Genomic DNA, 24,221 nt, shown 5'->3' with positions numbered 1-24,221 from the left:
AGGTAAGTTCCTGTCTTGCTCAGGTCCCCTCTATATTTTAGGGCTCCTTAGAATCCCTGTCCCTAGGGAAGGAGTCCACTATGTTGGGCACAGGCAAAATTGGATCAGGACAGGAGCCACCTGTCTCCCCTGGCCTTTGGCCACCGCCTTCCTTTTCTTCTTCCCCTGGGAGCCCTGGGTCCTTCTTCTGGCAAGAGATGGGGAATGTGGGGATCTATTGGTGGGAGTCTTTCTAAATCTTATTTAATAATGCTACTCACAAGGCTCCAGGGGTGGGACTGGCTTGGGGCCACGGTGGTGGAGGCCTTCAAACCCACAGCAGGGAAGCCAAGCTCAATAAAAGCCAATCAATGGCCAATCCAGCCCTGTCAAGGGCCCTGCTGGGCATGAATGTGTGTGGGCGGGAGAGTCTTAGTCTGCCATTTGTGGTCCCTGGGATCTGCCCAGAAACCTTAAGAGAGAGGGGGGAAGGAAGTCTCATCAGTCTCCTGCAGAGAAAGGGGAGGGCCCTACCTAGCCTGGTGGCTGAGGAGTCACCCTTAGGGAGGAATTAAACCCAGCAGGGAGGCAGCTAAGTTCAGTTGCTGGGACACCTGCACTGTCAGGTTCCCCTAGATAGACATACTCACTAATGCATGCACGCATAATCACATGGCCCAGAGAATTCTGCTAGTGCCTGGTCTCACCAAATCTCATTACCCTTCCTTGGTTAGCCTGCAGGCACAGATGCTTAGATGATTCTTCCCCTATCCCCCTTGGAAAGGTGGCCCTCATGGGGTCACAAGTGGGGCAAGGTTGTATACACCCGAGACACCCAGGTTATGTCCCCTAGATGGACACCAAATTCTCTCATCTGAGTACAGCCAATGTGGGCTGTTACAAGGTTCTACCAATGCCATCCTGGGGCACCAGCTCCACCAGGAGCCAGCCTGGGTACCTTGGAATCCTTCAAGAGGGCGGGGATTTGCAGAAGAGGGACCCAGGAGGCAGGCTGGCCTAGCACTGAGAGCTTTGTGCTGCATTTTAATTGGGCTGGAATAAAAACATGCAACCCATGTAAGTAATTAATCACTGGTAATTATTCCTCAGCATCATCAAGTGGCACCAGTGAAATGACAGCTTGGGCTCTTCCAGACGAATTTACTGTGTAGTAAATAATGATGCCCAGTTTAGCACCTGACAAGGAATACACACTTCCCTCTTAGGCCAGACCCCCCTTCCTGTCCTTTGTGCATCCCTCTCAAATCTCTTCTCTTAGAGGACAAAGGATGGCCCATATCTGAAGAGGTGGCTTTCAGGGTCAAATGAGTTGTCATTTGCTGAGTAACAAGAAAGCAGGCTCAGGGCAAAGGTGTCTTTAGTTCAGGGTCTTAGACTCTGGTGCTACAATACTGGCCCTAGTGGCTTCTCTTCTGTGAAGGTTCAGCCTTATAACAGGCGGTCATGGCAATGCCTCGCCCCCATCTCGCTGCAGCAGAGGACATGGGGGTGGCAGTCTTAAGTTCAGCTGTCACAAGCAGGAAATCCAAGAGGAAGCGTGTGACTCCCTTTCTGTAGGAGCCAAGGCAGCCTGCTTCCCCTTCATTCTTTCTGGGAAGACAGGGTTTAATATGAGCAGGAGATGAAACAAGGACAGAGGAAATCCTCCTCTGAGCCTGAACTCTCAGCAGCTAGCTTCTCTAAGGCATGGATGGACAGCTTCTTCTACCTGTCCTGACTTTCTAAGCCAACTTTCTCTGGAGTCTGTCTTACCTGTGTCTCCTGGGTTGCATGCCCAAATTCCTAGGGGACAGAACAAGGCAGACCCAGAAGGGAGATCTCTTAGCCCAGAAGGAAAAGAGAGGTCCTGAATAAGGAGGAGCTACTCTGGGCTGGGGAAGAACATAGTGCCTTCAGGAGCCCAAAGCCCCCAACTCCTTTTGGCAGGTGTCTGGGCTTTGGCTCTGGAAAGTGAGTTTTGAGCCAGATGGCTGCCCCATGGGGAAGGAAACATTTATTCCTAGAACAAATTTATGGCTCAGCACCGCTGTCCTACGAAATCCTCCTCAAGCTCTGAGAAGCACTGAGAAATTGGTGGCCAGCTGATTTATCCCCATTATGGGGGCTGGGCTGTAAGTCATTGGAGACAGGCTAGAATGGGGGTGTTAAGCCTGGCTCCCATCCCCAAACCACTGAGTTTCTTAATCATCAATTTGTTTCCTAAAGCTGCTTTGTGACCCACCCCCCTTGTCTCTTCAATGCAGTGTCTGCAGAGACTGATGGGCTGTAAATCTGCTATTCTAACAGCTTTATGCATCTCTTGGGGCTGCTTCCCTGCAGGGCGATGTTAAGGCAATTCATAAAGGGATGGCAGTGGGCCTCACCTTTCCCCAGAGGGCACTGATGGAGAAGGGTCAGGGCTGGGGAAAAAGGGTGGCCACAGGTTCCTCTTCACAAGGGGCGCCCGAGTTATTTCTCCCACTGCCCCAAAGTCATCCTTCAGTGTTCTGCTGCAGGGCTACCTGAGCAGGCCTGGAGATCACTGGGGATCACTCTCAGGCTGGCAGCCCAGGCCCACCTCAGGTCTGCAACAGGCTTATGGCCACCTAAACTGGCAGTCTTTCCCTTGAATGTGTGTGGCGCCTTGGTGTTGAGTTCTGAAATCATCACCATCCTGGGCCACTTGGACTGTTCTCTGGAGGCATACCTATGGAGATATGGAGGGGGAGGACAGGGTGAGAGGGATTACATGCCAGGACAGGCCACCATACTCATACCTTCTCTTTCTTCTGCTTGGCGGCCTCCTCAGCAGACAGCAGGGACTTGTAGTAGGCACTGCGCTCGGCAGTGAAGTGGACCTTGGAGAGTGCGTGCTCCACCAGCAAGACGGACAGGTTAGCGCCATCCATGTGCAGCCAGCCAATGAAGTTGCCAGCTTTGTCCATGCTTTCTACCTCCACCTCCACCTGGGGACAGAAAGATAGGTTGTCAACTTGTGGGGAGAGTCCTGCCTGTTCAGGGGTTGAGTCTGCAGGGGAGCACAGTGTGCTGAGGCAGAGGGCTCCCAGGTCTTGGGCAGCTGCCCCAGGGAAGAAGAGCAGGAGGGGCCTGTGGTTTCCATGTGCTTGAACTTCTCTGATACCTCATCACTTCACTGACTCTCCTTGGTATGTAATTAAGTGTGTGTGTCTTGTGTGTGTGTAAGGATCAAGAGTGAGGTAAGCAGCAGATGGGGCATGGCTACACCCCACTCTTCTTCGGCATCTACCTCAGCACTGCGCTAGGAAGACAGGCCTCAGGGAACAAGAAAATCCTGAGGGAGGAGACTGTTCTTCCTGCAAGAACTGAAAGGATTAATGTTTAATGAAGGTAATTAAAGTAGCTTCGAGAAAACCAGGAGAGAAGAGGATAGGTGAGGCAGGAAGATGTGGGCAAAAACTACATTAGGACATAGGAACTGTAAGGGGGCAACCCCAGCAGAGGGTCACCTTTGAGAAGGAGCAACTAGAAGGGTATGGTCACTGCCAAGCCTGGATCCTGGGCCATGGACTGTGGCTGAACCCCAGAATCCTCAGGAATTCCCACAGGGTTTAAGGGTTCCTGGCTCCTGTCACTGAGAGACCTACTCCTAGGCCCCCAGACCTGGTTCTGGTTCTGTTCGGGGTCACATTCTTTGTGGTGGCTGATCTGTCCCCACCATGGGAAGCCAATTGTCCAGGATAAATTCCTTCCTTGATTTTCTCCTGACCTCTTTCTTTTCCTACCAAAGGGGCCTATAAAAGCCTTTGCTGCTAAATGTAAAAACTTGTATTAATTTAAACGGTTTCAAGCTCGATTAAGCAATAAAATGAATGTCTAAATACCTGGGAATTCTCAAAGTCTGAGCTGCAGCCAGTGGCAGAAGGCTAGAAGTGATGAGGGGAGGGGCCAGGACATGTCAGTGACATGGCTCCCCAGAAGTAGACAGAGGTAGCTGCGGGGTAAAGAGAAGGTAGTTTGGAGCAGAAACTTCCTCCCTCTTCCATACCCTCTTCCTGCTTGAGGCCCACAGCTAAGGAAATGGGAGCCCAATACCCCCTGAAGTTGGGGTGTGGAACAGCAGGGGTTTGCAAAATATACTGGGGTCAGATAAAATAATTCTATACAGATTAAGTCTGATTTGTTGATTTTGTAGGGGGAAACCAAGGCAAAGAGAAGCAAGTGGAGCTTATAAGGGGCCTGGTCCACCACAGGATACAGACTGCTTCTGAGCAGACAAGTACTCAGCTTCCACAGACTTCCTTCCCCTAGCCATATTCTGGGGCCCCTTTCCTGCTTTCCAAGGGGTAATGATGGCTCCTTCCACCATCCAGACCCATGGGGTCTTGCAGGTGACTAGCAGAGCCTGGGTGAAAATGCTGGCTTAGAGGGCTCTCCCTATCCCTGATTGGGCTGGGTGGACACAAGGCCTGCACCACACCACTGGGGGAAAAAGCAGGAAGAACTATCATCTAGTGCTTGTAAAGGCACAAATGGGATCCTGATTATGTGGTGAAGGACAATCTACCTTGCAAAGGTCCAGGACATGGCAAGACTAAACTGCCTGCAGTGGAAGGGTGGGGAAGTAGGCGCTTAGGCCTGTAGTGGTGGGGCAAAAACTGCAACAGGCACGATGTTACTTAGGAAGATGGTCTCTTTGTCTTAATTTGCTAAGCTTTGCCACATATGCTAAGGCCAGAAGCAGTAGGTCCCAGAAGAATTTGGGGGCAACAGTAGAAAGAACAGAGAGGCTGCTTGTCTTGTGTTTTAAAGCTCAGGAGACACATGCCTGGCCAAAAGCAAATGAGGTTGGTTCTAAGCCAACACTGAGCTCAGGCCCACACCAGTTTCCCCATTCTCCGACCTCTCCTTTTCCACTGTTTTTAGTAGCCAAGTGTCCTTTCTCTAAAACTGAGGATGGCTGCCCTGCATGGCCACATGGCATCACTCCAGGGCTGGCAGGCCCTTGGGCAGCTTGTGCTGTGAGGTGGGCCAGAGTGGCTCTCTGCAGTGGGTTGCTGGGATTGATGCAAGAACCTCAGAGATGGGTTGCTGAGGCAACCAGACAGGCACAGTCTCTCTCATCCTGTAAGATGCCACGCTAGGGCCTCACTCCACATGGCAAATCCAAAATTGACACCGTGTTCTCTGAGGCCAGAGACTCGCCTTTCTCCAGGGCTCACACTAGAAAGAACCCACGTGGGGCCAGTCCTGCCAGGGAGCTGCGGGTTCTCCTTGGCAAGTGAGCCCCGACTTTACACTGCCCCAGCCCTCCCCGCCTGCAATCCATGCACTAACTTGGGCTTGACAAGTCCCGTGGCCCAGCCAGTAGCAGAGAAAAGAAACCTCTGGCCTTGGGCACTGTGCTGCCACTGGATCCATCTCAGGTTGCCCAGGGAGATAAAGCTGTTGCCTGTGGGGCTCTGCTTCCCCTTTCATTACAGCTGCCATTGCTACAGTAATTTCTCAATCAAATGAGGGCTCTCAGGGGAAGGTAACTGGGCTATTGTTTCTGCTGGCTCCTGTGTCACTGGGCTCCCAGCTTCTCTAGCCAACTACTAGGTTTTGTCCACTCTCATGGACACACCTTGGCCTGGATGGACGCGGGAATTCAGTGACTTTTCTCTGACTCCAAGAGAATTATGGGAGTTGTAAGCAGAGAAAACTCCCAGGTTGAAACTCATGAGCATCCTTCACGGTGTCTCTTCTTTATATTGACTGATGGTAACTTGTGGCTTCACTGTAACATTATGTGGATCTGTGTCTGTAGGAGCTCTATTTCTGTTTAATGCTAAAACTTTCCTTTAACTAAAAACACTATGAGCCAGGCACAGAGGTACCTGCCCAGCTACTCAGGAGGCCAAGGCAGAAGGATCACTTGAGTCAAGAGTCTGAGGCCAGCCTGGGCAACCTAGGGACCCAGTTTCAAACAAAACAAAACACCCTGCCTCAGTGAGATCTACATATACATAGACACAGTCCATTTTTATCCATGGTAGTTGTGCTCTATATAGTGACCATGAACACTGAATTAAAGAATACTGAACCATCAAGGGGAAATACAAAGCTGGGGTTCCTGGGAGCCTCTGGTCACACTAATTTTGTTAGGTGATTAGCATATAACCTTGTTTTAGATGTGCTTCTGTTTAAAAGCCCTTATTTAATATACAGTTGATTCACCTACACTGAGCTCAAAGCCAGTAGCTTGATAACTCAGGTCAAGCTTGAATGAAGCTTGCCTAATGCACACATTTTTTCCTTAGTGCACACCCCAGCCTTGGAGGAATGTTGTAGCACTGTTTGCTAGGTACCATTTTAAACTACAATATAACCAACAAAAAGCACAAAAATGCAAAAAGCACGGCACTAAATAGACCACAAAAAGGACACATTTATATTCTGATAGCTGTGACAAGAAGGTAGAGAGCTGCCCTGTTCAGCCTGAGATGCAATGTGCTTGCCAAGTGACTAGTTTTATGCCACTCTGTGTATATCCACAAGTGATTACAAAAACACCACAAGAACTGATCTTGGGTTGTAAATAAATTTTACCGAGTGTGTGAATTTCCAAATATTTAATCTATAAATATCGAAGATCAAGTACATGTAGGAATATATAGAGAGTGATTTCTTACAAGTCACCTTAAACTAAAGACAAGAGTTACGGGAGGCTTATTCTTATCAAATACACACAAAGCCTCTTCTTATCTGGCCACTATGAACATTAGTTGAGATACTACCCATGGAGTGTTGTGTAAACTGCAAAGTGCAATCCATATAGTCACTTGCATAATCAGCACCTTGAAGCACTTCAGAAGAGCTCTAGACTCAACAGAGGAAGGTCTGCTATGATGGCAGGTGACATCAAGAAACTGAGGACTTAGGTGATGACCATGGGCTGCCAGAAGTCTGGCAGTGGGCATCGTGTGTGTGTGTGTGGGCATTTGGTGTGTACACATGTGGGTGGACATGGTCATGTGGTGCCACAGAGTATGTGTATATGTGTGTACACAAGGAGTGTCAATAATGATTAGCACACATGCTGAATCTGAGACTAGACACATAGTTCTAGGGGAGACAAGAACCTCCTGAGAGACCATGAGAAGGGGCAGGTGGTACCACCCTGAGGAAGTGGTGTGGCAGTAACTGATTCCCACCTGCCTGAGCTCTGGCCAATAACTAACTTCTCTGTATCTGTTTACTCTGCTGTAAACTTGGGAATGCAACAGGCCTACCTCAGAGAATTTGTTATGATGATTAAATGAGCTAATAAAAATAGGTTAAGCACGAGAAGAGAGTTTGGCATATAAATGCTTCATCATGATGATTAATTTCTTATTTCCTGGTAGGGGCACTTATGTCCAAAAATCTTCATTCGATTATCAGCTCCATGGGACAGGAAGCTTGTTTTTTTACACATGGAATCTTTTCCAAAGCTGGTGTATGCACTGCCTGGGTCACGAGGGGGTAGAAGGTAAATGGATTTGAGTTAGGTGGACTGCAGTGTAACTTTTAGCTTTAGTTGTGAATTCTGGGGCAGATCACATGATTCCCTTAGACTGCTTCCTTAACTACAAAATGAAGAGAGGGTCTTGTGTATTAAGGAGAGGTGGCACATGCCTATAATCCCAGCTACTTAGGAGACGAGGCAGGAAGATCATAAGTTTGAGGCCAGCCTGGGTAACTTAGAGAGATCCCATTTATAAGTTAAATAAAGTAATAATAATAATAATAATAATAATAATAATAATAATAGGCTGGAGGATATATCCTAATGGAAGAGCAACTGCCTAACATGCAGGAGACCCTAAGTTCAGGCCTCGTTAACACACACACACACACACACACACACACAAGCGTGCGCATGAAACTGCTTCCTCTTCCCATCAAGCAATGCCAGCAGCTAATGGCTAGATTTGCATTTCCAGGGTGGTGACCTCCAGCAGCTGCCAAGCAGTGCACTGGGGTCTTCTAAACAGAAGTGACCAATCCTTGCTTCAAGAGTCACTTCATTCTCCTTTCATCTTGAATAGCTTTGGTTTCTTACACCCTAGGATTCTCATACAAAATACAGGAGTGGAGATAAGGCAAATGAGGGTAGATAGGAAAAGCTGTGGTTGTGTGACTGTCCCCACACTCACGTGAACCAATCACATGCCTTTCTGCCACACCCGGGTAGGCAAGGGACAGCCGCTGGACATGCTGGACCTGCTGGACCTGGTCTGTCTGTGGGCTGGAACAGCCAGAGGGCCCTGCTGCCTCATGGTGGGACACATCCTCCTGCTCCCAGGCACATTAATGTGCCACTAATGAAATTGTTCTGGCTTATTTACCAAATTAATACAAATGGCACAGGCTGTTAATTTGCATGTCTCCTAATTACTGAGGAAGAGCTCCTCGTGGCCAGGCAACTCGCACACCTCCGCACCCACCTAGCTGGGCTGTGGGCTCAGCCTCCCCAGTTGAGGCTGGGCTAAGAAGGGGAGGGGGGGAGAGGACAGAGGAGAAATGGAGCATCCCCCAGCACCACAGCTGGAGCAAGAGGAGGATGGTAGTGGCCAAGAACTTGTGTTATTTCCTACAGCCCCCTTTTTGATGACTTTGTGCCCTGGCTTCCAGAAATATATGCTTAGCCCCTCTCCAGCCCCAACTTGTTTCCCTTTTCCCCCATGTCTGGATCCTGTCCAGCTCCTTAAAACAAGAGCTACTTCAATCAGACGGCAGTGGGGGCTGAGTCACTCTCCCACTCTAAGCTCAAGGCACATTCCCTGCCGCGGTGCAATGCGGACGGGGGCCTCTCGGGGTTTGCCAAGGGGTGCGGAGGAAGGAAGAGAAGTAAAAACCAGGCAGGGCTGATGGTTTTATAAATGCAAACACTCTCCACTTCTCCTGGCCCTCCCTAGCCAATTAGCCTTCAGATTCTGAAATCTTTCCTAAAGAGTGTGTGTGTGGGGGGTGGGAGTGAGGAGTCTATCGAAGAGCTTGGCTATCAAACCACAGAGGAAATTCTGCCCATGCTGGGGTTCACTTAGCTGCAGACCCACATCCCCCTCCTGAAGTTTTCTTGGTATCACAGTGCAGTAAGGATACAGAAGAGAGCATGCCAAGGGGCTGCCTCCACTGAAGAGACAGCTTGAAAAGACAGCCAGGGGCACGGAGGGCAAGAGAATTTAATAAACGCAGAATAGGGGAAGAGAGTGGGGGATTCATTCTCCAGATAATGACTTGCCAATAAATCCAGAAAAGGGATTTATGGGGGATTTACTGGCAATGAGCAGTGCCACTTCCTCCCATGTACCAGCCTGCCATCTACGCAGGAGGCCTGGGGCAGCACAAAAAATGACTGAGCTTCTAGCCAGCTTCAGCCCCAGGGAAAACAGCTGTGGGGGTGCTCCCTGCCACAAGGAAGTGGGCAGCCTCAGGCAGGGCAGGATCCCTAGCAGCACAAGACCCCCACCTTACCCTGGGGTATCTAGTAAGAATTATAGTGCAAAGTGGGGTGGCTGGGGACAAGTTCTTCCAGAGGGTAGAATATGAGTGGTCAGGGCTGGCTTTGAGGAGGTGACACAGGGTTGGGGGAGGAGGGATGTCAGGCTTTAGAGGCAGAGTTTCATGCTGCTAGGTCATATTCCTGCTTTCAAAACTCCCCAGCCATCTGCAACAAGAACAGCAAAAGGCTGAATAGGCCAAGGAACAGGAAAACCCCTTGGGTTCCACTGTAATCCGGGTACCAGCTCTAGCTCCCACAGGCTGGGTACCTCACACCTGTGTTGAGTTCAGTTTCTTAATCTGTAAAATGAAAGGCAAACCATTTCTGAGGTTCTCTCCACTCTGAATTTTCCAAGTCTGGGATGGGGGGAGTTGGTGTTGTAACAGTATGCACAGGAAGCTGTGACTAGGAGTCCACCAGAGAAGAAAAGTAATAGGTTATATGAGGGAGAAAGGCAAGTGGGGAAGCCCTGCTGGCTAATCATCAAGCTCAGGAGGGGAACAGGCAGAGGGAGAGACAGGGAGTAGAGAAGAACTGAGTAATGATTTGTGGTCTGAGGCACTCCAGGCTCTCTCAGAGTGTAACGGCTTGGATATGGGTTGTTCCTACAGGTTCACATGTTGGAAGCAGTATTAAAAGAGGGTAAATCTTTAATAAGTGAGGTCTTGTGGAAGGTAATTAGGGCATGGGGACACCACCTTTGGAAGGGACTGATATATAGAATCTCATAGAAATAGGCTGTTATAGAAGGCTGAGTTAGCCCCTCCCCCACTCTCTGGCTTCCTATCTTATCTCTCTTGCAAGTGTTCTGGCCACGTGATGCTCATCACCACGAGGCCCACACCAGAAGCCAGTGCTGGCACCTGCACCATGCTCTGGGACCTCCCAAACTGCAAAAGAGAATAAATCCATTAAAAAAAAAAAAAGTATCCAGGGTCAGGTGTTCTATGATAGCAACAGAAAATGGAGGAGTTACCAACCCACTCATCCTATCCACGGCCTTTTGTGAGAAAGCATGAGTAGCGATCCAGAGCACCCAGAGCATAACTGAAGTCCTTTCCTGCCATCAAGGGACCCATGCCACAGTGCTGGGTTTTCCACCATTACTGATGTCACACAGAGGCTGAAGCTGCTGCCACAGCCAGAGCTGTGAACTTGAAGAGACACTTCACCTTAATATAGTAGCAGTTTAACACAGCCAACTCATCCCCTGCACTCCAGGCCACACGCACACACAGATTGCTTTCAGAGATGATGAACATTAACACAACGCAATTAATAATGCAATGCCCCCGAGCCGGGAGGCAGAGCCTATGAAATGCCTCTTGGGCCTCATTATTGTCAGTGCCAGTGGGGAGCAGGCAGCTGCCCGATCTTCCATGTGCTACTGGAGCAGCATGGCTCCATCCACCCAGTGCCTCTGCTCTGTTCCCCTTCACCTCTAGACCAGATGACTTTTCCACATCCAACTCATGGAGTAGATTGCTTTCCCAGAAAACCTCTTTTCTGACATCTAAGCACTTGCTCATGCCAAAACCCTAGGAATGCCTGAAAGTCCAGCCTAGGTTGGCACATAAGCAAGAGGAGGTTCCTACGGATAGAGAGCACGTCTGGATGATGAGTGAGATGGGCCAACTAAAGGTTCAAGGCTTTTTTCCCTCTCTCCTTGAAGCCCCTTTCCTTACTTCAGGGATGAGGGGTAGGATGACAGGGTGGGGGCAGCCTCTGGTCCTGCCTGAGGCAGACAGGCAGCCCAGGCGATCAGCATTGCTGAGTCCGCTGGGAAATACAAGCTTGCTGACTCCAGGCCTTTGCGAACGAACGTAACAGAGTTTACAAACTGACGCAATCTGTTCCTTTGGTGCAGACAATAAGGAAGGAGGACTGTTCATCTTCCCAGGAAAAGCCCAGGATGGGGGCTGAAGGAGAGTTAACTCTCTGTTCTCTGAGGTTCATGCAGGAATATAGCTGAATGGGGGTCAGAGTCCTTTCTTAAGAGGTTCATGATTGGGAAGCAGGCTTTGTGATCTGAGTGTGGGGCACGCCTGAGTGGCCCAGCTCCTCTTGTGCCCCCTGGATAATATGAAAAGAGCAGGTCTAGCCAAAAAGAGTTAAAGACTGCTTTCTGCCTGGTGCTTCCAGACAGCATCCTCCACCCCAGCCCTTGGCTTAGGCCAGGAGGTCAGCCAAAGAGGGTGCTCTTCCAAGCCCAGCTGGAGCACCTTCCCAGCTTCAGGGCTACACCTGCCCTAAAGGGATGGAGCTAGGGGTTGGTTGTTTTGTGGAGAGCAATCATACTGATTGTTGTAACTCCCTGAGGTTATCAAATCTCTCATCTGGTCTGAAAGTAATTGAAAGTTGACCCAATTGTCCATTCAGGTCAACTTCAAATGGCAATTCCCTTTGAGGTACCTGCTCCTGCATAACTGACCCCAAAGCCTTTCATGGGTCCCAGTGCTGACTGTGCTGTCCTATGCATTCTGCTTGGCTGACCCTAACTCTCAGCCTCCTTCACCTGAACCACTGTGGGCAATGTCACTATGGGAATCCACACTTTGCTGTTCAGAAGCACTTACGTAGGCACCCTCAGTTCCTTCTTTCCCTTCTAGCTCTTTTGGAGAAAAAATAAATTAATTGGGCTCTAGGTCTCACTTTCTTCTGCTTCCTTGGGCACCTCTGTCCATCAGTTATCATCTGACATCATCTTTCTAATCATTCTTCCCACCATCATCCACCTTTTTGCCTACGAACATCCTGCCCATCTCAGAAAACCTTGCTTTGGCCTCACATACCTCCATGTCTGCCTCTTCACCCAAAGAGTGTTCTGTACTTGCCCAGCCCCCTTTCAGTCTGGTGGAGACAGTTCCCATGGTCAGTGCTCCACTGTCACTATTACTTCAAAGGTCACTCAGGACCTCTTAATTGCCATTTTAATAATTTCTTCACAGATTTCATCATTTTTGACCTTTCAAATGATCTGACAAAGCTGAGCACCTCCTTATCCTTTTTGAAAAAAGTTGAGGGCTTTGTTATTCTGTTATTCCCAATCTTGGCTCTGTCTCCCTGCCTTTCTTAGTCTTAACTGTGAATTCTTCCCCAACAACATGGCTTGTGAATATGTATATCCCCAGGGGCCATCTTAATCTTGCCTTCCACCATTGGGTGACAGGATGCCACACAACTACTTCTAGTCCAGATCTTCCATTAGAAATCAACACCAGGTAAATCTCAACTGTAATGAGCCTAACCCTGAATCCTGTACTTCTAACCTCAGGGAGCAGCATGGAAATCACCCTGGGCTTCTCATACACTCACGGCTGGTCTCAGGCTCATATCAATTCTACTCTTCCTTCTTCTTTACTTTTTTTTTTTTAATTTGTTTTAATTAGTTACACATGACAATACAATTCTTCTTCTTTACTCTTACTGTTATTCTTGAAATTCAGGTTCTGGCTGGTGTCTTTGCCAATCTTGCCTCTAATAGCCCCTCCACAATCCTGTAGAGTGTGGTTTATTATAGGCAGTGTGGTACTCTGGTTAGATGCAAGCTCTGGAACCAGACCATCTGCTTTAAGTCTTGCTCTACTACTAACTAGCTATGTGACCTCAAATAGGTTACTAACCTCTCTGGGTTTGGGTTATCCTATTTGTCAAATGGGTACAGAAATGAATGACACCTCAAAGGGTTTTGAGGAAGAGTAGGTGAAACACCTAAGGAAAGCCTGGCATATAGTTAAGTGTGCAATAAATGTCAATTAAAGAAAGCCTTATGTGATCATTTCATGCTTTTGCTGAAATTCTTTCCTTGCTCTCTGCTTAAGTTCAAGTTCCTCAGCAGAGCCTGAGCTCTTTATAACTGGGCTCTTGCTGCTTATAGCTTCTACTGTTCCAGCTCTCTTTATTTGCTCTTGTCATGAAAGCATTTCCTGCTTCAAACTGGCTGTGCTGTTCCAGGCCTATACATGCTATTCCCTTTGGCTAGGAAACTTCTACTACTTCACCGGCAAACTTCTACCCAACCTACCCATTAAGATTCTGCACAGATGTGATTTCACTTGAACCATACCAGTATTTACTCAGGGCTTTTCCCCACAGCATTTTGTTCATTTCACAATTTTAGTACTATAAGGGGCTTTAAAATATATACATATATATATTCGCAATGCTTGGGATTGACTGGGCCTTGTGCAGGTTTAGCAAGTGCTATATGCCCCTGGGCTGCATCTCCATCCCTGAATGGGCATTTATTATGCCACTTGGTAGGAATTCAATAAACAGATGATGAAAGGTCTGAAAGGTCCAAGGTTTCCCCAGACCACAGGCAGTGAACTGGGAGAAAGAAAGTTCCTGTCACTGGGCAAACACAGTAGCACAGAGCTGAGGAGAGAAGGCTTGAGAAGCCCTCTGCAGAGGGAGGGCTGGCCCACAGCTGTCCCTGCTTCAGCAGCCTGCCCACAGGAGCCCAGAGGGGCCAGACCTGGCCTCAGCCAGGGCAGCCGGCACTGATGACTCAGGCAGCCAACATCAAGAGCAGAAGGGGCTGTTCTGCACTTGGCTTTGCTTGCACAAACATTAACTGGAGCGAGGATGGATTCCTCTATTTATCTAGACATGAGTGCAGCCAGCAGCTGTGGGCGCCCCCTTTGTCTCTTACCATGGACCCTACAGCAACAAAAGGTTGAGGAAGAGCTACCAGGACAGAACAGAGAATGGGGAAACGGAAATGCCAGGAAGCCCAGAGCCCTGGATTCCAGGCCACCACCACCCAGTGCTAAATCCTCCAAGCAAGCAGTTAGGCACACTGCGGGTTCCAGAAGGTCTCTGGCCCTTTTGGACAACACGGAAAGCTGTGAGAAAAGCAAGACTGTTATGTTTGAAGGATTTAGGGCTTGACGAGAAGCCCTGGCTCAGTCACTGCAGAGATCTCTAAACTGGGTGCTATCTGGATAGGGCCAGAGCATCCAATGCAGGGGAAAGGGACATGAAGCTCTTCTTTATTACCATCACTTGATCTCTTCAGCAAGAAGAGCAAAGACACTAATCCCTCTTGCAAGCCAGAAAAAGGCAGCAGAGTGAAAAACCTGAATGGAGAAAAATCCTATATTTCTAGCCATGATCAGGCAACTGACTACGTCCCTGTCCTCAGGCCAGCTGAGAAGGAACTGACTGGCTCCTCTGTGGCTTCTCTGAGGAAGCCCCCTGGCCCTGCACAAACCCCTTCCGATAAATTTATCCTGCCTCTGTGTGCTAAGCAGGAGGCCTGCCACAGGCCTCCCTTCAGCAGGCCCATGCACTATGTATCTGCGATGATGCCCTGGGAGGGAACCCTGTCCTGATTTCTGCATTCAGGTTGTTGTGGGGTGGTAGCAGCCCTGTTAACCTACATCCCTGGCCAGGACCAAAAAAAAATAGAAGTCCCAGCCTTTCCTCTGACCCCACTAAGGAGCTGCTTTTAGGCCCAGTAGAGAGGAGACCCGAGCATTTGGGGATCTCTGCCCATGTGAGATACAAGTTCCCCAACCTCTTGTAGCACAGCAGGGAAAAGGAAACATCCTTTGAGATGATGCTGAGCCCTGGAGACTGGTCTTTGAGCCTGAGCAGTGCCAATGCTAGAGGGCTGTTCTGCATTCACCCTCCTGCACACAGGACAACTGGATTCTTGCTTGCTATGACCTGAAGGGCCTGTGATCTCTTTGGCCTCTCAGTAATGCACAGAAAAGCCCATGGGTAAAAGCCACCCATTATAAGGTTTGAGCACGTACACAGGGAATAAGGATAAATGCAGCCTGCCACAGGCCAGATCGGCCTGGTTAATGACCAGGCCTTGCTCTCCTCTCTGTGGAGAGGTTGGGCTTCCTTGCTGCTGACTTTTTATTGCTAATGACAATTAAAATATGGCACCGCTTACTCTCTCAGAGTGGAGCTCTAACAGGCCATAAACCCTCCCAAAATCCTAGTGCTGGGTTGGAGTTTGCACAGAGACACTTCTGGGTTACTGCTGGCAGTCCCAAGCAGCTCTTGCCCAGAGAAAGCAAGGAGCAAGCAGCACACCTGGGCCCACCTGGACATGTGGACACTGGTACTTCTCCACACTGGGACGTTCCTTCTCCTTCCACTTTGCCCACTGTCTATGGTGCAGGCTCTTCATGTTCTTTTGTAGATGAACACAATGCCTTTATTTTATTTATTTTTTATGTGGTGCTGAGGATTGAACCCAGTGCCTCACATGCTAGGCAAGCGCTCTACCACTGAGCCACAACCCCAAACCTCTTCATGTTCTTTTGAGACTTGTGATTAGTTTGTGAAAATTCTCAAAGTCACAGCAGTTCAGAACAGAGGTAAGAGAGAACACTATTAGTGACAGGGAAGAAAAACACATAGGATGGGTCAGCAGCTTAGTTGTTGATGGGATGCTCTGCCCATCTTCTTGACAGGAGCCAGGGTCCCATTAATCTCAATTATTTCTTCTCCAATTTCAACCAAATTTCCCAAATACAATTCAGCATAATAAGGCCCTGCTAGGCAGTGGGTGGCCCCTTGGCCCTATTATCCAACCAGCTGATTTTGCCCTATTCTCCGCCATGTCTCCTTAGACAGGGCCAGGGTGGCCTCATCTGCCCTCCTCTGTCTCTTGGTTTTGTTGTGCTAGGCAGAATCCTACTGACACCTGCTTTGCACTTCACATGGAGAACACTTCTCTAGGAGTATTCTGAAATGATGAGATGAAGATGCTTAGCATCTCCAGCAAAGATTGCCCCAAAGTCACAATGAAGCACCTAAAGAATCCATTTGACTCTGGAGGAAAAATAGTAACCTGACCCTGGCATAAGCCTGGTTGCTTCTTCTGACAGAGGACACTTGGATCAGCTACTGCTGTCAACACAGCTTCTCCCACTGTGGCCTTTCTGCCACCCATGCCTTTGGACAAAGCTTTGAGATTCCTGCCACCACCCTGTCACTCAGAGTAAATGCTATTTAAGCAATCTGATTTCTTTTAATGCTGTCCAGGGGTATTCTCAGTTGTCTGCTATTCCCAGAGCAAGTGGGCAGGAAAACAAGAGTGGGAAGCCAGGGAAGCAAGCAGGGAGGGAAAGGCTAGCTGTGCACCTAGACCCTAAGCAGGTGCTCACTGAGCTGCTGCAGAGAAGACAGAACAAAAGGACTAAGGAGATTCTCAACATCTTTTATCTGCTCAAAGAGGAAGTACATTAGACAGTTCTGATACACCCATCCCACCAGTCTCATTTCCTCTGACTCCTTCAAGGACTCTAGGCTCTCGCCCAGCTAATCTGCTTGTGATGTAAACTGCCCAACCCATCTCCTATACCGCTGCCTGTACGGGAGGCCAAGAGCCACATCAGGGCTGCAACAGTCAGACAAGCAGCAGTATAGGAAGGAGGCAGAGCCCACTGAGACAGAGATCTGTCCATTTGCTGGCAAAGGAGTGCCAAGGCAATCCCCTCTGGAAGGTGTTGCCCAGGAGTCTGGAATGAAAATATGGGCAGCAGTTTGCAAAGGGAACCCTACATTGCCTGTCTTCCGGATGCCTCCTCGATTCACTCTTCCCAGTGCATAACTGCATCTTAGTGCTCAGATTCTGTCCTATATTAACTTGCTCTTGCCAATCTATTACCCTTTGCATGTTATGCCCTCTGAATGAGGTTGTTTCCTGTGTCCTCTGAACACAAGCCCAGTCCCTAGAGCCTTACACTGCAGCGGAATTCTAGCCACTGCTAGAAGGGGCTTGAAGGAGGTGGATCCTGGATTCCTGGGGGAGACTATGCTTGGCAGGGCTCTCTTGTTTCTGGGCAGCACCTTTTATGTGGCTATATTCCCAGTTGCTGTCCAGAGCTTTCCTAACAAAGAGAGCTTCCAAGACTAGGCAGGGAGTAGAAAATGAAGGTTAAAGTTATAAAGGAATAGAGTGCACGCTGCAAGGGAAGATCAGTGTGGCTCCGAAAGATATAGCAGGGCTGGAGGAGGACCAGGGATGCCCAGTGGAGCTGATGAAAGGATGAGAATGCCCAACAATGATCAGGACTCTTCAAAATGGGAGATAAATGCTGAGAAGATGGAAATGCATAAAAATCATTCAGGGTATATAAAGAGATCTAGGACTCATTGTAATCAATCAAGCAAGAATAAGTTATTTGGTACCTACTAAATCACTGCATTAGGCACTAGAGTAGACATAAAGGAGAAAAAACTGCAAAGAACCTCAGATTCAGTTGAGAAGACATGATGAAGCCACATCACGTCAATTAGTGACAAAATGCCATGTAAAGCACATGACAACTGAGTGGTTTAGACAGCAAGTACTAGAAGGGTTCACAGGAGAGCGCCAGCTCTGAGGGCTGAAGAGTCAGTCAGGAAACTCTTTAGAAAGGGGCTGGGCCTTAAAGCAAGGGCCAGACTTCACAGTGGGAGAAAGGCAGACCTGTTCTAGCACAAAGAAACACTCTGGAAATAACACATAACTGTACAGTGGGAGGAGGAATGAAGGGGGAGTTTCGGGACAGAAAGTGAAGCTGAGGTCAGTGGAGGTACAAACATATCAGAGAGGGGAAAAGGGAATGGAAGAGGAAGCGGGCCAGGAGGAGGTATAATTTGCTCAGATGGAAAACTCGTGCTGCTCTTAAGAGATGGGGGTGATGGGCAGTCAGAACCCAACCTCTTTCTGATACAGATCTTGGTCCAAGGAATTAGGAGCTGGATTCTGCACATTTAGAGGAAGGTAGAAAGGACAGAAGGAAGAATAGGAACCTCAACAAGAGGCACAAAAATCCTGTCACAATCACAATGGTTGGGAAAAAGGAATGGGAAAGAATGAAAACACATAGTGGTAGCCTGTTAATGGACCATGGAGCATGGAGCATGTTGACCTCATCAGAATGCAGGGGAGAGATCAAAAGAAAAGAAAAAAGCTGAAGGCCCAGTCACTCTTACCAGGCTTGGTCAGTCAGCATGAATTCTCCTTCCCTTCCCGCATAAATGACAAAGGACAACACTTTGTGCCTCCTCCTACCGTCCCCTACCTGCCTCCATTCCAACATTGTCTCTGATCTTGGGGACCATATCCATTGGCAGAACTGCACAGTGGTTACCAGCAAGTGCCCTGGAGCCAGACCACCTGGGTTCAAATTTAGCTTCTGCTATTTACCCTCCGAGAGTCATTTTAAATCTCTGTGCTTTAGTTTCTTCGAGCTGTGACATGGGAGTAATAAAAGTGAATTTCTTTCATATAAGGTTTAAGTAAGTTGATACACAAAAGCTCTTAGAACAATGTCTACTACATAACAGCACTCAACAAATCCTGGCTCCTATTATTACATTAAGCACATGTAATAAGAATACGTGGGTCTACCTAGATCTCAGAGTGACCAAGTTCTGTGGATTTCTAAGGAAAAAATTCTAGGTCTTTGGCCAATGTACAACCTAACTTGCTGGCTCCTAGCCTTGACAGGGGTCAGACCTCTGTACTTCCAGCATTTCATAGGATCTTCTGACCAAGGGAAGGGTGTGAACTAGAAGTGGTGAGTCCTATCCTGGGAGCCGGAGTGCCAGACACTGTACCCACCACTCAGCTGTGGGGGAGGGAGAGCAGCTTTCTACACTTAGTGAGACAGGGGACTTTTGTTTCTCTAGTCTCAGTTCCACCACCTCCTACCCCCATTCCAGGTGAACTGTCTAATTTGGCCCTAAACAGTTATTGACATTTCACATTTCTGTGCCTTGCTGTTTGTGGTACAGATCACCCAATATCCATTCTCTCCTTTTTCTGTTCTTGTTATTCCAGGCATCAGGATGGCCAGTTTCATGACAGCACTTCCCAGGCTTCCTTCTCATTGGTCACACTAGTGAGATTTAGCAGGAATTCTGGGGTGGGACTTCTAGGAAAGGGTTTGCTCCCTTTGAGCTTTCTCCTTGTATTTTGGCTTCCTGACTGAAGGAAAGTGTGAATGGTTGCAGCCCTGCTCCTTTAGAATTGAAGGCAGGTGCTAAGAAAGCTGAGCAAGATGAAGGACTTGGATTCCTGTTGATACTGGGATTTCCTATGCCAGTGCTGGACTGCCTATTTTGAACTTCTTTTATGAAACAAACACCCCCCCCACCCCACCCATCTTGTGTAAACAAATACTGTTTTTGGTCTCTCTCTTCAGCACCTGGATGCATTCTTATGCTGCACTGGTATCTCTCTCTGGAGTGCATGTCCTTCCTCCACTGACTTGACCTAAGCTGCACCTCCTGCAGGAAATCTATTCTGAGTCTCCAGTTTTGCTCCTAGGGAATCCTGAGCATATGGGGCAGGCATAACTCTTCCTCCAATTATTGAGGAGTTTTGGGGCCTCTCAATTCCTTGATGGTGGAAAGCATAGCTTACTTGACTTTGTGTGGTCCCAACTCCTACATGGTACCTGACACACAAAAGATACAAAATGTGTGTCAAATGAATTCAGTTAAAACAAACCAACATACAAACAGATGCCAATCACTGGCACTTATTATTTGTCTTGGCTTTTAAGAACATGTGATTTGAGGGCCAGGGATATAGCTCAGTTGGTAGAATGCTTGCCTTGCATGCATAAGACCCTGGGTTCCAATCCCCAGCAACACACAAAAAAAATAAGCAAATAAATAAAGTGGCTTGTTACTAATTAAAAAAAAAAATGTGTGAATTGAAGAACATAAAAGGGTATAATCTCAGTGGCACAGGCCTTTTTTGTTTTATTACTGATCCAAACGCAGTCTTGGCCATACAGTATCTGGGGAAATGGCCTGCTCATTATAACTGTACCCTTCCAGTGAGGCCTTTGAACACAGGTTCTGTCCAACAGCTGGGCTCAGCAAGGGGTATATCATAAATGCTCTAGGTAAGAGGGTTCTTCACAATGCATGCATGCACTAAACATTACCTGATTCTCCATTAATAGGTGCACCTTTTATGTTTTTATATGCTCATTTAGAAATACATTCAGTGTTGGGGTACAGCTCAATCGTAGAGTGCTGCCTAGCATGTGAGAGACTTGGGTTCTATCCCAAGCACTGCAAAAACAAAACACAAAAAGAAATAAATAACAGCAATAAACTTGCCCAAGGTCATTTGGTAAGGGGAGAGGCCAGAATTTTAACTCAATTCCACCTGAGTCCAGAGCCTGTCTCTTGTCACTGACGTATGGGCACTGATTCTGCTGCATCTGGGAGAATCACACTCCCAGCTGTCTAAATTTCCTGAAAGCACCTGAGTTGGAGGATCCAGCCAGGGCTAGGGCGTGGGGGATGAAGGCACACTGAGAGAGGCCAGGACGTGGCCCTGGGGGGAGGCATTTGTCTTCCTGCCTGCCCTGGTTGCTTGCTCTTAGGCAGTGGGGTGATGTGTGAGTGTGAAGAAAAAAGCCATTAAGAAAGGCGAGAGCCCTCAGCAAGATCTGCCTGGGCTCCTTCAATGCCCCATGCTGAGCCCATCCTAGGTCCAAGCGCTCTGGGTTCATTACCCTCTGGGGCTCACTGCATCTATTCTCTGTTGGTTGCTCAGCATGAGCCCAGCCCCAGGAACTCATCTTCACCTCCTTGACTGCCTGGGAGCCACCACTGCAACCTCTTTTTCTTGGGTCTGCATTGGGAGGTGGCCAGCCAGGGCATTCCCTTGGAGGCCAATAGGCTCTACTTGCTCCCATTTCATTCCTCTCCTGACCTCTCTTCTTTCCTCCCTCTGCCCAGGAAAGCAGACACCCAGAGAGGGGCTTAGCCTTGGAAGTTCAAACCTCTGAAGCTATAGGGGTTCCTTTAGATCCCTGCAGGGGGACACTGATCGTGCTGAGATGACAAGAACAAGGGATCTGTGACCCACAGTGATGCCTAGGGGGTGGCACAGGCTGTGGAGGAGGAAAAGGTGAAGGATGGGTACAATTTGGGATGTGTTCCTACCTCCCAACCCTCACTGCATCTGGCTCTCTTACCCTTTGACCAAAACAAAATCCTTCTGGTTTTCCCAACCGAGAGAAACTGAGTTTATAATTGAAAAGCCCAGAGAATTTATTGCCGTGGAGATGAGGAAATTTAAAACTCATAACCATCTTGCAGGCCAATAGATCAGGCAGATATCCATTCTATTAGAATAACTAGACTCTGTAGATATCCATCTTATTACACTAAATGGTTAAGAAAGCCTCGCCCTGTATCATAGAAACGCTGCGGATGGTTTTCTGCTCACCTTCCAGAGTACATTCATCAGCCCATTTTGTTTCCTCCGTTGAGATCGGCCTCAGAATTACAAACTGCTGAGAGGCAGCAGAAGTTTTAAATTAAGCATTCATGGGCGTAGGTGAGCTCGGGGAAATGATGGCGGGTCGAGAGGCAGGCAAGCAAGATTTAGTGCCTCATGTGTGGGGGAAAAGCCGAGGCTCATCAACAAGTCTGGATCAAGCCTGGGGATGGAGAAGCCAGGGAGAGGGAGAGCAAAAAGAGGTCTAGGGAGGAGGAATTTAAAAGCTCTCTGGTCAAAGGGCAGACATGCTGCATGACAAAATGAAAATTATTGGAGACTTTGAACCACTGCTAATGCCAACCTCCGTGCAAGGCATAAATATACATTCTGCTGCGCAGAACAATATATGTGTGAGGTGGGGACCTCAGCAGGACACTCAGCCAGGTGCTTGTGCTCCCTCCGCTTCCCTCTGGACATTCCCAGACTACCTCTTTGAGTGGGATTTGTTTTACCAGCACTTGCCTTAGATATAGTATAGCTGAGGCTGACACTGACCTCTGTCCCTCTGTCACCTCTGGGGCCCCTCGGGGAAGGACTCCCTTCCTTCCCACTCTGGTTTACCTTGGGAGGAAAAATCGCTTCTCTATTCCTTGCCTTCCAGCCACTGGAGGGCTGAGCCCAGGAAGAGGCCTGGAGGCTGGGATCCATGATGCTCTGCACCAGCTCAGTCTGTACGCGCTGCTGTGGCCACTCCATCTGACCACTGCATGGGTCACTTACTTGTCCTGAAAAGCCTGGAGGGCCACAGATGACTTCCCAATGGCAACCTTAGTGGTGATCGGTGGTGTTAAGAAGATAGGCAGCAGTGGGTCCAGTTCTCTGGAGCGCTGGCCCCTGCACCAGCCATTCCCATAACCTTGTTTTATTTTCTTTTATTGCAGAGCGGCTCCAGCATGTGGGTAATAAAGTTTTGACTGCTGCACTCCACAGGCCTGGGGTGGGGGAGAGCTCAGCTTGCCAAAGTAGGGCAGTGCAGAGAGAGGGGGCCCAAGCAGGGGGCCGATTTCAGCAAGAGCATCCCAGGGCAAAAAATACCAGAGAATCCTTCCCTAGTTTGAAAAGCTCTTTGAGAACTGGAAGTAAAAGGAGCTGCCCTGGAACTATAGCTTCTCCTGGCCTGCTATTCATCCAGGATCCCCATCCTCTGCTTGTGGGTCTGCAAGGCTCCCACTCCCCCTCAATGAAAAACTTCACCCTTTTAACTGCTATGTTCCACCTGGTGTTCCTGGGCTGACCCCTTTCCCCAACTGCCCAGATGGTCCACTTCTGCCCTTTGAACAATTCTGTGTTCCAGTCTTCCAGGCAGTGAGGGAAAAATATTACCTTCCTAAGCAACTGGCCTCCTGCAGCATTTTTCCTTGAACCCTGAGAGCCATACAGACCCCTGATGGGAGGGCAGGCAAAGGGAGAGTATTACCTGCAGGGCCTCTACTAGAGGTGGGGACAGGGCAGAGCTCTTCATTTAAGAGCCAGTAGCCTTGGGAAATGGAAGTGCTGGGCTGGAGTGACTATAGCTGGAGAGGGTCTCCTGAAGGTTCAGGTGCAGACTTATATGGGATAAAAGAGGCTTTAGGGAGGAGAGAGGCAACTAGCTGGCTCAATGCCAAGACATGGGGTGATAGAGCTTCCTGCAAGCCTTAAAACCCCCACAATTGCCTCTCTAATGAGACTCTCTAAAGAGCCCCTCTCCCACCAACTATCTACACCACTTGCTTAAGCTAGCTGTGACCCACTCAATAAATATACAAATGCTTTTATAAAATTCATTTTATTTTATACAGTTTAAGGTAATTATGTATAGTTCTGCATGTTATATACCTGCACTTTCACACAGTAGGCACTAGCAATAAACTAGAAGTTCTTAAAGGGTAGGTGCTAGGTATTGGTCTCTTCACACAATTTTATTGATTATAATTCTCCTGCACCAGGGGACTAACCAAGGTAACACTGAAGTCCCAGGGGGAATGATTTTCAGGCACAAAAGTAAGGTGGGGCACAAGACTGGCATTCTAGGCACAGCCCATAGGGCCAGGCTTTGGACAAGGAGATGGATTTCGTCTGATTTCCCTTGACGGACGAGTTGTGTTCAGCAAACAGCCTGGCATGCAGCTGTCACTCTGATGCTGAGGTCTGACAGGCATCGATCAGGCTGCAGTGTGAGCATGCAGACATACACAGGCCTCATCAACATCCCCAGCTTGGAAGACAGTTCTATCTGGGGCCACAAAGGCTCCCCCTCTCTAACCCCATGGATGCTGCCGAGCGGGAGATTGCACCAATGTAGAAAAGAAGCAGGAAGGAGTTTCCTCAAAATACCCATTCCTGGGTGAGAAAACAAACTGCAATGAAGTGGAGTCCAGAAGAGAAGGAGAGACAGATTCAACCTTGACAGACAAGCTGCCAGGATGGGAGCTCATTCAGACAGCTGGGATGAACAAACGGGCACTAGGGCTAACACCAGGCATAAAT

At 48.5% G+C, this 24,221-nt stretch overlaps 1 protein-coding gene across 2 annotated transcripts in view; it reads right to left on the bottom strand.

The window, feature by feature from the left end:
- Positions 1 to 24,221, bottom strand: part of Snd1 (staphylococcal nuclease and tudor domain containing 1) — a 412,411-nt gene that overhangs the window by 12,603 nt on the left and 375,587 nt on the right. For both annotated transcript variants that reach the window (XM_058572140.1, XM_046422386.2), the window contains one exon: positions 2,757 to 2,945. In XM_058572140.1, coding sequence (XP_058428123.1) covers positions 2,757 to 2,945 — 189 coding nt within the window. The remainder of the gene's footprint in view (positions 1 to 2,756; positions 2,946 to 24,221) is intronic.

Source organism: Marmota monax, unplaced genomic scaffold (assembly GCF_021218885.2).
Source record: "Marmota monax isolate L192 unplaced genomic scaffold, Marmota_monax_Labrador192_F-V1.1 WCK01_AAM20220418_F8-fsc00027, whole genome shotgun sequence".
Taxonomy (NCBI): Eukaryota; Metazoa; Chordata; class Mammalia; order Rodentia; family Sciuridae; genus Marmota; species Marmota monax.
This window is presented reverse-complemented; position numbering and strand designations above follow the sequence as displayed.